The 14893-nt window shown below is 37.5% G+C and overlaps 1 protein-coding gene across 1 annotated transcript in view; it reads right to left on the minus strand.

Moving 5' to 3' along the window:
* SH2B3 (SH2B adaptor protein 3) overlaps positions 1 to 14156 on the minus strand; it is an 858564-nt gene extending 844408 nt beyond the window's left edge. Inside the window, exon 1 of the mRNA XM_044068623.1 lies at positions 13352 to 14156. Within this exon, the coding sequence (XP_043924558.1) occupies positions 13352 to 14134 (783 nt within the window). The 5' untranslated portion in view covers positions 14135 to 14156. The remainder of the gene's footprint in view (positions 1 to 13351) is intronic.
* Positions 14157 to 14893: the final 737 nt, after the last annotated feature.

Consider the following 14893-nt stretch of genomic DNA (forward strand, 5'->3'; position numbering starts at 1 on the left):
TGTTTCAAGTCTTGAAAAGCTTAAAAGAATGGACAGAAACCCGTTACTTACATATCAGGTAACCTCTAAAGAAATTATTAGTGAACGAGTGCAGTATAATGAACGTGTAGCTCGCAGATATGCTATGGAGCTAGAAAATGACTTAGTTAAAATATAAAAAACTTCAATGGCAAAGACTGCATTTCAAAGCATGCATCTTACATAAAGTCATTCCTAGGGGCTTGCGAGTGTTGAACATGCCAGCGTCACGGGTAACATACCCAGACCTTCTCAAACACTGGCAGAAATTGAATATAGAAACAAGTATTAAATATATGCAATTGCTCACAGACTTTCATAAACCTATGGAAGAGCAGCTGCTTCATGAAGTACATTGTAAGCAAATATTGTTAAATGATACCCTGCCTGCTACTATTTTTGAAAGAACTATGGCCAATGTCTGTGACAATGTATACTCTTTTGAGCATCAACTAATAGCCACTAAAAAGAAAAAAAATTAGACAGAGATATGAAAGACTTTGCTAACGGTCATGTTTTTACATGGCCAAGAACTCTATCTAATACATTTACTAATGAAAATAACAGGCAGTATCTGAAGTAATGAGAACTGTTCCTTTAACTGGTGATGTAACTGTGTCAGAAACTGTGGAATGTACCAATGGCAAGCAGGCTGCAATATTGCCATCAGATGGATCGAATGATGAAGTCTCTCATGGAGAGGGATTAATTATTAGTGCAGTTTTTGTTAATTCCAACATTTTTCAGTCTGTAAACATGTTGCAGCAGAAAAAGTGGTTAAAAGGAAAGAAAAAACAAGTACATCGAATCAGCAGGTTTTTTCTTCTCCACCCCTTCTCATTCAACAAGTGGAGTATGCCAAGCACAACCGCTCAGTAAGCAGAGGAAGGAAACGGAGGTTACCATCGCGAGAACAGAATACGAATCACAACATCAAAAAGATGTAGGAACAATGGTCGGTGGACATTCATTAATTTTTAATTTATCAAGTAAGAACTTAACATATTATCAGAAATGTTTATTGCAACGAGGTTTGTCTTTTATACCATCTACAGGTATGGACTTAACGAGCACTATTTTGGACATTAGGACATTTGCTCAAAATGTTATGCTTAAAACTATGTTTAAAGATGCACAAACAGTATGTAGCAGCTTTAAGAAACCTAGTATGTTTAATCCTGAATTGAATGCTTCATTAGAAATGTTTTGTAGTGTCTGTGAATTACAGTTGAGAGAAGCCATGAATTCTCACAAAGGCACAGGTTGTAAGAAGTTTTGTAATCTAAATAATAATGAAAGAAAAGCTTTAAATGAGTTTATGAATGATTCTACAGTCACTATTCGTCCTGCAGTTAAGGGTGGCGGCATAGTGATATATGATGCAGATAAATATTGTGAAGAGATGCTCTCTATGTTAAGTGATGAAAAAGTATATCAAAAAGTTTCTTTAGTCCATATTGAATGTATATGTGAACATATTTACAAATCTTTAAATAACTGCTATCTTAGTAATGTCATTAATAAGTGGCTACTAGATTATTTTGTGGTTATATATCCCTTAGTACCGGTCATTCAAGGACAACCGAAAGTACGTAAGAGTATAACTCGTCCGCCTTTAAGGCCAATAGTTGCTGGTCAAGGTTGGGTAACCCAACCATTGTCAATTTATGTTGAGAAAAACTTAAGGCCAGTGCTAATGAAGTCTGCAAACATAGTGTGTGACACAAAGAAGTTAATTTATTGCGGATGGCAGTTATAGGCCAAAATGAGAAATTACTAAGGAGCTATTTGGTGGCCCTGGATGTGAATTCCTTGTTTACAGTGATACCACACTCTTATGGTATAGAGGCAGTCAGTAGTTACTTAACTCAAAGTCACATGTATGAGCAAGCAAAGACTGAATTCGTATGTATGTTATTAGAAATAATATTGGATAACAATATATTTTTGTTCAAGGATAGTTATTATCTACAATTGCTTAGCGTAGCTATGGGCACCTCGTGTGCCAATAGCTATGCCAACATAGTTTTAGCATACTGGGAAGAGAGGTTTGTATTGAATAACAGAGAATACTCTGACCACATTTTCTTGTATAAAAGACTTTTGGATGATTTGGTACTTATCTGGACTAGATCCTTGGACTTATTGAATCAGTTTTTGCAATATATTAATAGTACTACTGAGTTTTTGCACTTTACTCATACAATTTCTAGTACTCAAATAGATTTTCTTGATATAACTATAAAGAAGACTGTGTAAAGTTATTTTTCAACAGAATTGTACAGGGAATCATGTCATAGGAACAATATATTGTCTAGAGACAGCATGCATCCTGTATATATATATATATATATATATATATATATATATATATATATATATATATATATATATATAAAACAACATAATTAAGGGGCAGGGCATGCGAATTTCAAGGCTTGAAAATGATGAAGCCAAATTCGAAGAAGATATAAATAGATTTGGTGAAGAACTATCTGAACGTGGATATAATAGGGAAATAAACAAAGGGATACAGGAAGTATAAACACTGAGGGAAGATAGAGCAATACCCTATATGCATGGACCGACATTAAATTTACAAAATGTATCTAGAGTTAATTGTGACAGTAGTGAAGTAAAATTCACACTGGAATATTCTAGTAATGTAAATTGTATAACACAAATTATTGAAAAAATTGGTTCATATTGCAAGTAGATACTGATATAAATCAAGTAATAAGGAATAAACCACAATTTAGTTATAGGAATAAAAAGAGTCTCAAAAGATTACTGTGCTACACTAATAATCAGAATAAGAATGACAGGAATATGAATGGGCTACAGAAATGTAGCAACTGTAATGTATGTAATGTACTAACATTAAATAATGAATTTATACACACCAAGACAAAAAATGTGAATTTAAAATATCAGCTAACTGTACAACAAAAAATCGAATTTATTTAGCTACTTGTAATTTTTGTAGCTCATTTTATGTGGGCATGATAAATAGGACATTAAGGGAACGCATTAGAGAGCATCTAGCAGCAGTTAGAAATAAGGATGTAGACAGAAGTGCTCTTGCTAAGCACTCAGCAATTATGTATCTATGTTTGGTTTTTTGATATGCATGTAGATATACATATATATATATATATATATATATATATATATATATATATATATATATATATATATATATATATATTTTTTTTTTTAAGTAGATATTATGGTGTTGACTTTAAGAACTTGATTGAATAATTTGTTAATTGATGAATTTATATATATAAATGTGGAGACAGTGAAGTGAGATGTTCATGGTCTGAAGAAGCATCGCTGATGTGAAAGCGCTAACCTGTACCTGTAATAAATTTATCTATTTTTAGCCACCTCATTTACTAAATTTTTATTTTATTCTACTAGTGTCTTGTTGTGTAGTAGAGTTTTGCAGTGGCATTGTTGTTGTTTTTTGGAATATATATCAAGGGTATGCTGGACAGTCAACACAACCAAAAGCTCTAGTGACAAACATCTGACTGTGAGCCATTTGTAGGTTAAACCAAAGTTGTCATGGCCAAAAAGCAGCTATTAGAATGAGTCACTTCCTTATGCCTTCAATGTGTGCTGGATAAGAGGTGCTCTAGGAGTACAAAAAAGCAGATGGTGACTCAAGTCTGTAGTCAGCACATGTGTAGCTATGACTTTGGAATGGGATCAAAGAGTACAACAAAATGGTGACTAGTAATTATATTAGGATGCAAAGAGATCTATTTCTGTCTGTACACAAATATGCTTGAACTCAGAACATGTATTGTTTAGAGTCCATTCATAAGACAGCGTAATTTTCTGCTGGAAGAATCTGTCACAGCATTTAAATGAAAGATGGTGAAAATAATGTCAGTTCTAGACAGACAACCTATTACAAATTATCACGGTTAACTCGCACAGAGGACAGAAATTAATCCTTTTTCATTTGTTCATACATCACTATGGTGCTATATGTGGTAACCTACAGAAAACATGGATTCAGAAAACCCTGAAACTTTAGTACAAACAGCCATCACTTCTTTCATGATGACACCCATTTTTGTCTGGTAAGAGGACCAGTCCATCTGTAGTCGTGTGTGTGTGTGTGTGTGTGTGTGTGTGTGTGTGTGTGTGTGTGTGTATATATATATACATATATATATATATATATATATATATATATATATATATATACACACACACACACACACACACACACACATATATATATATATATATATATATATATATATATATATATATATTTTTTTTTTTTTTTTTTTTGTGATGTTTCCTGTTGTGCCTGCTGACCACTCAGCTTCTACCCCCTAAGAACCCAGCCCATTCATTCTTCTATCCTGGACATACCTCTGAACTGTCCAAATTTTTCCAGAATGTCCAGATTTTTGCAACATATTTTTGGTCTGTTCCTCATAAAATTTATGATTTTCTGGAAAAATACTGAGGATTGAAGTCACTACATAATGACATACATTTGAGATTCAGGCATCAAATCCTTCAGAAAATGCATGCTAATACAAATCTCATTATTTTAGCAACTTTTTAAGTTTATAAGAGCAATATTTAAAATCTGTCCCTATTTTTGAGCCTTTGTCCCCCCATTATTTTAGGCTTTCTCCAGATTTCTTGCTCTAAGAGGTTGAGACGTATGATCCTAGAAATTCTTCACTGAAGGCAACAGCAAACCAGGGGTATCATACAGGAAACCATGGCAGTGTTTTTGCCCTTGACAGCATTCCACTAATGAGATCATACATTTATTGCCCTACTCCTGCCCCTAGTGGCTGACATGTGAATTTTCATCTAAACAGGTGTGTATTATGCCCTCCACCATGTGGGTGTGTGCTGCCATATACAATCCCTCAAAAGAGAATCCTCAAGCCTATGTCCCTTGGTCCTGTGGCCACTGGTAATGTGCAAGCATCCACTTATAAAGGTAAAGGCACAGGCTGGCCTCACCAGAATCATCATCACCCTTTCCCTAAGGATTGACAAGGTGTTGTAAGCTTATCCCATCTGACTCTTTCAGCTCCCAAGTTAGTATTCGAATTTGGGGTAAGTGGGTCATCTTCTTGGCTTTAACCCTCTATACCACAAAGCTGAGCACCTGTATTTTTGACTCCTGCAAATGTGTTTGACAACTTAGAACCAATACAAATTAAGGCTGTAAAATGTATGCAATGGAAAATGTCCACTGAAAGACTTGTTCGGGCAGATCTTAATTTTAAAGTCCTTAGTTAAATAAGGTATTAGTGCAAACCAGCTCTCTGCTGAAGTCTAATACTAACGATTCCTTAACATGGAGCTTTCCTCATATGCAGCGTACGTGGAGCCAGAAACACAATCAGTTACTCAGGAACTCTGCACCTGGACAGCCTAGCATCAGGGACCAAAAGGAAGACTAAACACATGAATCTTAAAACCATGACATACATTCTAGTCAATAAATTGTTGAGTACGTGGCCTCTGTAAGAACTGTAATATTTTATTTTTTGTATCATAGAGCTGAACTTATGGTGGCACTGAGGTTTTCACCTTAAATGGTTGTATACATGGCTCCTTTGAAATGATCATCAGACCTGACATGTTAAATAAATGCAAAGCTTTACTGACACTTGAGCGAAAATCCAAAACAGATTCTGCCTCGGTGAGGAAACTCTATAGGCAAAAATAAATGTGGACTCAAGTTCTGAGATAAGCAATTACTGGGGCTATGAATTTACCATCATGGGAAAAAAGAAAGTAAGAACAGGCTGAAAGATAAGCATTGTGATTTATTTATTTATTGCTTTTATGAAATATAATAAATCCAGAACTGATCTCTACTGATTTCTACTTTCCATCCTTTTTTCATGAGCCAGAAAAAGAAAGAAATTATTTTTTCTACTTTCCTGAGGGGAACTCTTTAAATTGGCCTCTTTTCCAGTAAATAGTAGACCAAGGGTCAGTCCAGCTATATCTGCCGTGTATGCGGTAGGAGCAGAGGAAATAAACCTGGAACACCCATCAACATACCTCTCAAGTGTACCTCACTACAAGAAATGTACCTCATTTGGTGTGTTAAAAAACTCATGTTCCTCAAAGTTCCACACTGAAAGGGTCTGTCATACATTCAGTGTTATGAATTTTTTAACTGAAATAGAAATAGTAAATAGAAATGAATCATATGAATTCATTAAAATATATTTTTTATAAGTAAAACCAGCATATTTTAACCATCCTATGACCTTCCTAGTTGAAGATGTTAGTAAGCTGTTAGTGTGTTCCACATTTTGCCTGTTTTCCACATTATGTCGGCTAGTATTCCTCATTTTGGAGATGGAAGGTTGAGAGCTATGGCCTTTAATACTAATTCTACCATAAAAGTGGGAATAAACTATTTTGTCAAGCTTCTGTATGAGGTTAATTCAGCTCAGTAAGCTACCAACAAACCAAAATTCAAGGGGAAAGGAGTTTAGGAACATACATTTGTAAATAGTCTTTTGATAAACTTAATGGGAAACAAAGGACTGGCTTTAACCAGAAAATATGCTTTGCTTCTGGAACTGAAACTTGGGTTGTGCTTCATGGAATTGGTTGCTTACTTTGTTTGGAAATTTGAGTCTGCCAATTGTGTCTTTTGGAATTTCTTTGGAAATTGGATCTGGAAGTATCAAAACCTGTTTAACTCCAATCATACTTTTTTTAGATCCATATCCTAAAATCTGTTCCCAATATGCGACCCAAAATGAGACTCTAGTTATGACTCAAACAATTATCAGGAAAAGGCTGGAGACAGCTAAGAATGCCATTTAATGACTGCACCTTTAGGCACAGTGCACAAAGTACATTTACGTAACCCAAATAAATTTAACAAAGCAACAAGTACTAAAATGTCCTTAATTGTACTGTTAGCAAGGAAATGAAGTGAACTCTTCAAGAACCCAATAAAATATTTTCAGCTTTCAGTTACAGTTGTTAATCACGGCTGCTGCAGGCAATGCTTTTGCATAATCCTTAAAAAGGTTCCATCGCAGGTAGAATAGTTGAAGACTAAAACGTTTTAGAGTTATAGATGGAAATGTCTGACTGAGAAAATTAAAAAATACAGTACTGTACTCACAATAATATTTAATTAGCCCAGCAACAGGGACATCCAGCATGTCTATCTAATATTAGCTATTTATCCAATCAACAAAGAGATGCAAGTAAAATGCAAGCAAGTCATACATTTTTGACAACACGCTGTCTTACCCACGAGAATGGTATTTTACTCAAGTTCTGCTTCCCTGTGCATAATGAAGTGGTTGATGGCAAACTTCACTTCCAAGAATGATAAGAAAGTTGTGATTCTATTTCCTTTTTTATATTAACTGACTTTCTGTTCAGGTCACGTTCAGCACCATTATTATTTTTGGCCAGGCTGTTTCTCTCCACAAGAACACAGCTCAGTGACTTTAGTGTATGCATTTGGTTTTACAGCCAAAGCAAGAGTTTATTAGTCAGTTATAACATATCCTTTATGATGCTAGGACAGTGGTTTTCAGAAGCTTGTCATATAGCAGGAAAACCAGTAAAACAAGTCAGAAGCTGTTGGTAAAAGAACAGATTTGTATCTTGTATCTCACTGGACATATATCCATCTACTGTCGTGGCCCAAGGTCAAAAGCATCAATAATACGTCATTAATATGAAGAAAATGTACTACAACTGATAAGTACAAACTAAAAGTACTTATATCAGCCATGGCAAGTAATACTAACACAAGCTCGGCCTAACATTTGATGATGTAGCCATTCTCAAGAAAGGGTCAGTTGTTACAGCTGGCAAAGTATTTAGCAATAAAAATAATGTTTAAGCTTAAACAATTTCCATATACAGCTACTAGACTCCATTGAGGAAACATTACAGTGGTACCTGCATTTAAACAATTGTTATTCTACTGTGCCAGCTGCTGAAATGCAGACACAGCTGTCATGTTTGGTACAACATACATACTACATTACATACAATATGTGCACTCATACAGTACAGAACAACATTTGCATTAAACTGACATTCAAGAGGAAAACGAAGCAGGGGGATCACAACAGCACAGGAATTAGGTAAGGGGAAAGTTTAGTGTGATTAGAAACAGGAAGGACAGCATATTAGAGGAAAGGGTGTAGAGTGCATAAATAAGAGGGCAGTGAAACGGAGATTATTAAAGAATCAAAAATAAGACAAGACAAACAGGTGTAGGTCAGCAGCTTAAGGAAATGTGTAGCAGTTGTGAAGAAGATGCGAGGGAAAATGAGAGCGAGAGAGAGCATGTGGGGAGAACTCCAGATGGGTTTTACAAGTCAAATAAATGGCTTGGACGATAACTGAAAGATCTGAAGATGTACACGGTCAAAGTTCCGGGTGGCTGTGCATCACAGAGGTATGAACAGCATACAGGAAATTACAGGTCAGGTAATAAAATTAGACAGTAAAATAGGTGCAACATTTTCAGCTATGGGGGAGGCAAAATAATGGTTATTTAGTAATTGTAGTTGAGGGGGATTAGCAGAGGAGAGACTTTTGTTATATTGTCTTCTGTTTAAAAAGGAATAGACGGATGGGCACTGTTCTGGTGAAGAATCCCATACGTTATGCTGACCTGTGTGTTTGATGTTTGTATAAGATTTTAGCATCTTAGTATATTTAATGCAAATTTTTTTATCACTTTGCTGCTGCAGTCTGTTAATCATCAGCCCCTTCCTAGCCAATCAGCCCATTTGTTCTCCATCAACAGTATGAGAGTCGTCTGGGAGGGGCCTTTATTCAGAGTGGTATCAGAGGCTGGTTCATTACTTTGTGGCAGTGTTTGGCAGAGCCATCAGGGGATGGGGTGTGCAGTGGGTTGTCTACAAAGAACATACTTTCATTTCCGCAATGGGTGCTCCCTTCAAGAAACACCACTCCTCCCCCTAAAGCATGGTAGATGGTTCCCCCCAGTCTCTCCTGGAGGAAACTGCACCTATCCAGTGTGCTACTGAGTGAAGGCAACCTTCCCTGCCTTCCATGAGAGGCGAACAGGCTATGCTCTCCACTCCTCCCCATCCCTATCTGGCTCTGCCAGTGCCAAGGCTGCTAACAGAACCTTGGTTATCTGAATCTCAGCAGGGAGCTCCATCCTTCTGTATTACAAAGCTAGGCTCAAACTTAAGATTCTGGTGTAATCTGATACCAATACAATTTACCTTTGGGATTTCTTCAACTTGCAAACTGTCATGGGTAATTAATCAGTTTGCTTCCCTTTGTTTTACTGTGTCTAAATTCCCAGAAGTTTCAAATGGATAAAACACACTGATCCTTACTTCAAATGAATGACATGATCAACAAAGGCATTTTTAGAAGAGGATAAGCCCCCCCACATGTACCCATAAAGTGAGGAGCTTTGCCCCTCCCAACCCCTACTAACTTCACAAATACATAACTGTTGAGGAAAAAAAAAACACAATGAGTGATTGCTGGTGTACAGACAGAACCTGCACTAATACTGATTCCACAGCCGGCCTTAGGCATAGCCCAACTAGGCGATTGCCTAGGGCGCTGCTCTAGCAGGGGCAATTTTCCAGTATTTATTTGGTGTAGGTAGACTAGGATGGGGGCACCGGGTTGCGTAGTGGGGGGGGGGGCACCATGGAGTCCTTTTGCCTAGGGCACCAGTTAACCTAAGGCTGCTCCTGACTGATTCCCTACAGAAGAAACTGACTAGGGTGCCTGAAATCAGAAACTGAACTTGACAAGCTTAGACCTGGTCACGTTACACTCTTAAGTACAGTGTAACAATTTCAAATGTATTAGCTGTGTTGGAAGTATTCACTCATGAAAACAGTATGACTTGGATTTGTTTGCAGTCAAAGTTTAGATTTGTCTAACCACAGCTGTGGTTTACTAACGGTTTTCTGTAACTGCTGTTGTGCATGCTGTATGTGGCCATAGAGGCAGAACAGTGGGGTGCTATCTGCATACTGAGACCAAATCGTTCCATCTCCATATTTTCCCACAAAGAGACAAACGGGAGAGATCCTAGGATTTAACCTCTGGCACTCCATATGGCTTCCAAGCTGTTGAAAAGACATTTTTTTATTTGACACGTTGTCTTTGGAAGTAACTGTTGAACAACTCCATAGAGTCCGACTGAGTCCCTGTTTGTTTTAATCTACTGATCAGGAGTGTGTGGCAAACAAAAGTGAAAGCCTAGGAGTGAATAAGGAAGACTGTTACTATGATGCTTTCCTTGTTAGGTTGTGCTCAAATGAAGTCTTTACAGCTAGCATAGCTGTAGCCTCATCAGGATTAAACAAGAAATCATGTTTAGTTCTGTGTTGTATGCCTCTCAGTTTATAATCACTGAAATAGTGGATGTATATTACTGAGTGAAGATACATCTGGATGAAAAATACAACCAATGAAACAAGATGCCAATCTTTTAGGTCTTCCCCAGTGCAGGGGCCACTCGGTTATCCCTCAGAATCACTTACTTCACTTAACTTTGTCTGCAAAACTGAAACTGAAACCAGTGAACTACACTAAAAATGAAGGCACTTGTCAAGCCATTATGCTAAAGGAAGATGATCTTGCCTCTAAAGTATAAAGGCCACCCCAGAAACAGCTTCTGTCTCTTATAAGCCTTAAGGGACTGGATATTAAGAGGTCCATCTATTCCTGCATCTCTACAGTGTAAGTGTCACAGTCGGAGGTGTGCATTCCTTAAACATGAACAAAAAGATCTATGCCATGCACTGTACTTTGCAGTTTCTTAACAGGAAATGACAGAAAACTGTACCTCCATGGCCATGAAGAGGTGAAACAGTTTCAAACTCAAAAGCTTCTAGAGTTGTCGGGACTCTTTATAAATAATGCTTTAGCGTAATGCAATAAGGTACCAAGTACCTGTTTTGGAACAGCTTAATGTACTACTACAAGGCCTCTCTTTCAGCTGAAAATTTTTATCAGCACATAACACCATGCAAATGGAAAAGAGCACTCTCCCTAAAGCACTTTAAAACAGCACCTCTCTGAAGCAAAGCCACGCACCAGGTACAAATGCAGACCTATTTTAAACTACTTGGTTTCTTGTGATCCTGATAATGTTTGTGTATGTGGGGATTTTGTTTTAATTATGTCTACAACTGAATTAGTGTTTTGCCTTTTAGGGCACTGATAAGCTGTTAGAGGTATTGCTTTCGCAGTTAAGTCCAGTAAAAATGAATTCACATTTGGCTTGTTTAGAGCACGGTGAGCTACTGAGGTTAGTTATTGTCTTGCAGGTGAATGCAGCAGAGATGAATAACTTTTTGCTTCCTTCTTTGGGCATGTGTTAACTTACTGGAGGTTATTTTCCTGAGGTCAAATGGAGCAAAAAGGAAATAAGAGTTTTGCTTCTTTTGTTGCACGGTATTTTTTCTCCTCCTCCCTTGGCACACCTTCTCAGACTGTCAGCTACATAGTCTTCCTCCAACTGTACCTAAATTTAGTTTCCCTGGTACTAACCCCTAGGTTATGGCAACCACGTTTATTAGCAGGTGCAGAAATGGAAAGGTAGACACACAGGAAAAAAGTGCAACAGCATCAGATATACTATGTAATAGTACACCAGGGCTTTTTGTTATGCCCTACCTGAGTGGGGCTGCTTGACATCACACTTGTCACCGCCTGTAGCATCAATGATCGCTTATACCACACCCATGGTATGCTGAATTCAAAGTCGATCCATTTTGTGGTTACAGCAATACCCCCATCACTGGGGGAGTTCTCTACACAAGCAGAAGCCTTGGTCTACTTCCCAAAATGGGAGCAGCGATTGGTTGCTGCTTCTTCCATACCTCCCTGTCCAGCTCCTGTGATGTTCAAGCCATGGGTCAAACACAAATTCTCTGGGTTGTAGTCAGGGCTCTAAGACACACAGCCAGGACTGGGTGATTATTGTCTTCGGTCATACATTTATCAGCTTCTTTGGACCCTGCCAAGGTTTGGGGTATTTATTTTCCTGCAGTCATCCCTATCAAGTATTAGTTTCAGAAACTCATTACTAATGATGTATGCCCTGACCTGAAATATCTGTTACAGGACATGATTTTTCATTTTGCATAATTACTCCTAAGGACAGACATAAAACTGAATGTGTTTTAGATAAACTGATGTCAAGAGTAGCAACAACTTTGTTCCTCTTCAAAACTGCCTTTAAAGGTATATCACATTTATAGAGTTGCTTTATCAAAACAAATAAAAGTGCTGCATTTACTGACACTGTGACCCTCCCCAAAGCATATGACACAAATCAAGTAAGCCAGAGAAGGAACTAAGCCTTTCGGGAGCACAGTTATTAGTTAAAAGAACCGGAAAAAAAAACATAGAAAAATGATTAAGCAGGAGATGGACCATTACACCACAACTGAAAAATGCTAAAATATAGCACTGGCAGCTGTTTAGATAACTGGTTTCCATAGAAGGAGATATATGACAGCAGTTTGTAATTGCATAAAACTGCTTTTAGATTCTGAAGCACGAAAGGCCTAGAGACTGAAGCGTGTTCACAAAAGCAGCCTCTTCCGTTTTAGTGGCAAAAGGAACTGTAACTGCTTGCGCTGCTGTTTAAATTACAACATTCTGAGAATTTAGAGTACAGGGGAAAGCTGCAGAAATGGAAAATGGAACTGCCACATTTGGATGTGACCAGCTGACACTCTACAGACAATACCTTTATGTAAGAAATGTCTCCATTAAGCGGCAGATCTACACCACGTCTCAATGCCTACAAGAAAGCTTGTTCTGTAGATATGCAAAATAAATCATGCTACATGTTGATTTTAAAATGCAGAACATTGTTCTGAAATCAAAATCTTTTGCCTGCAATAAAATAAAATAAATAAATCGCTTATGCTGAACATTGATATTCCAAATTAACTCAGCCTTTCAGCATTTTATCAGTCTGCTTTAATAGAAAGGTGTATAATCTTCTCAGCTAAAAAGATGGCAAGATTTAAAATCAAGAGGAAATGTATGATACAGCTCTTGTATTCACTTTTCATATTCTGCAAACTGCTATACATTAACAAATCAAATAACTTGTAAGTCAATTGATTTTGAAATGTAACACAAGTCTTGGGGTATAGTTCCTAGCAATAAACTTGTAACCATCTGCCAGACATAAAATGAGCTTCTTGCTACACCAAAACAGAGTAAAAATTTCCATCACCTGTAAAGAACAATGCAACCACAGAAAATGACGAACCCAAATAAATTCATTCAAAAAAGATTCTGCACTGTTACTCACCTTTGGAGGGTCATAAAGTTCTATCACAAAACCTTCACTTTCAAGCTGCCCCAACTTTCTCACAACCCGCAGCTTACAGCGCTGCCATCTAGTCCCCATATCTGAACTAGCAACATCTGCCATAAGATATTTTAACAATCCTTCTTTACAGACTTCATACAACTCATCTTTTGCAGGGTTTGGGGGTAAAATTTTTTTGAAAATCTTTTGAGACCAGCTTGACGATTCTGTAGCATCTGTAGCTGCCTCTTTCTGTTCCCCCAGTAATGACTCTGAAGATTTTCTCTTGAATAGTCCACGTATACTTCTTCGAATATTATTTAATGTGAATGGACTTTCAGTCCTTGAAGGGGCAATGCATGCAAGCTCCTCGGAGCTTCGTGCTTTTGGCAAACTGTGAAGATTAGTGTCAGAAACCCTGCTCCTCTGATTTGGAAAGGTAGTCACAACAGTGTCTGTCTTGGGTGATACTATACTTGAGGAACTGTCTGTATGTCTCTTGGCTGGTGCTCTATAATCCTGGACTCCGGTTAAAGGTACAATCTTATACTGGTTCATAATCTGGCCCTCCTTTACCTCATTTTTAAAATGATGCTGAAAGTAGTCTGTAAACTGTAATGAAAAGTGCTCCGCTCCAAGGACGTCATGATTCGGGTGCTCCTTAGCAAAGAGCCAGTACTGCTTAGCGATTTCTTTGGCTGTAGTAATAGCGTGCAGCTCACAGAATTCGTTCCAGCCACAAGGCAGTGTAGAAGTCCCTGGTTGGATAGTGTTGCCATTCATTGCAGTGACTGGCACAGCCAAGGTACACTACAGAGTTAGAAAAGGGGAGAAAAACATTCAGTTAGGGTATTTCTCTACATTTATGAATTAGTTTTACTATCATTAAACAACTCAAGTTTCTGATGAAGTTTCCAAGATCAAATACATTAGATGTCATTTTTTGCATCCCAATAAGAAAACACAATCAAGAGCCCTAGTGACATCCTTAAAAGCTATCAGTTAGGCTTATAATGGTCTGCAGACTGCCTAGCACTCACCTATGAACTTCATCAACTGCAGTATTATTTTTGCAAATGTTTAAATGATACTAACAAGAATTAAATATCTTAGCATACTGTAAAAAGTCACTGAAAAACAGTTTCACTGAGACAGCTTGAGATGTGACGGAAACATCTAAAACCATGAATTCGAAGATTTTATCACAGTTCATTCTTTTATGAAATTTCTGTTTCACCATGCCAAAACAAATATCTATTCAGAATGCAAATAACATACATAAGAAAAAAGAAGTTATGTACTTACCATAACGTTCCATCTGAGTTGTTGATTTGCATTTGTCTTCAACTTGAGGGAGCCGGATCTGGCACTGATCCGACTTGGCCACATACCTCAGCTTCGGATTCAAGATCCAAGCTCCTCCCCTACCCATAATGCTCCTGTCTCCCTCCTCCCCTCGGACTGAGTGTGTTGCAGAACAGTAGCACCCCAATTTAAAACAATATGCCCATAAAAAACTGGCCTAACCCACATAGAGTCTAG

This window comes from Protopterus annectens, chromosome 4.part0, assembly GCF_019279795.1.
Source record: "Protopterus annectens isolate FY-2018-M chromosome 4.part0, PAN1.0, whole genome shotgun sequence".
Taxonomy (NCBI): Eukaryota; Metazoa; Chordata; order Ceratodontiformes; family Protopteridae; genus Protopterus; species Protopterus annectens.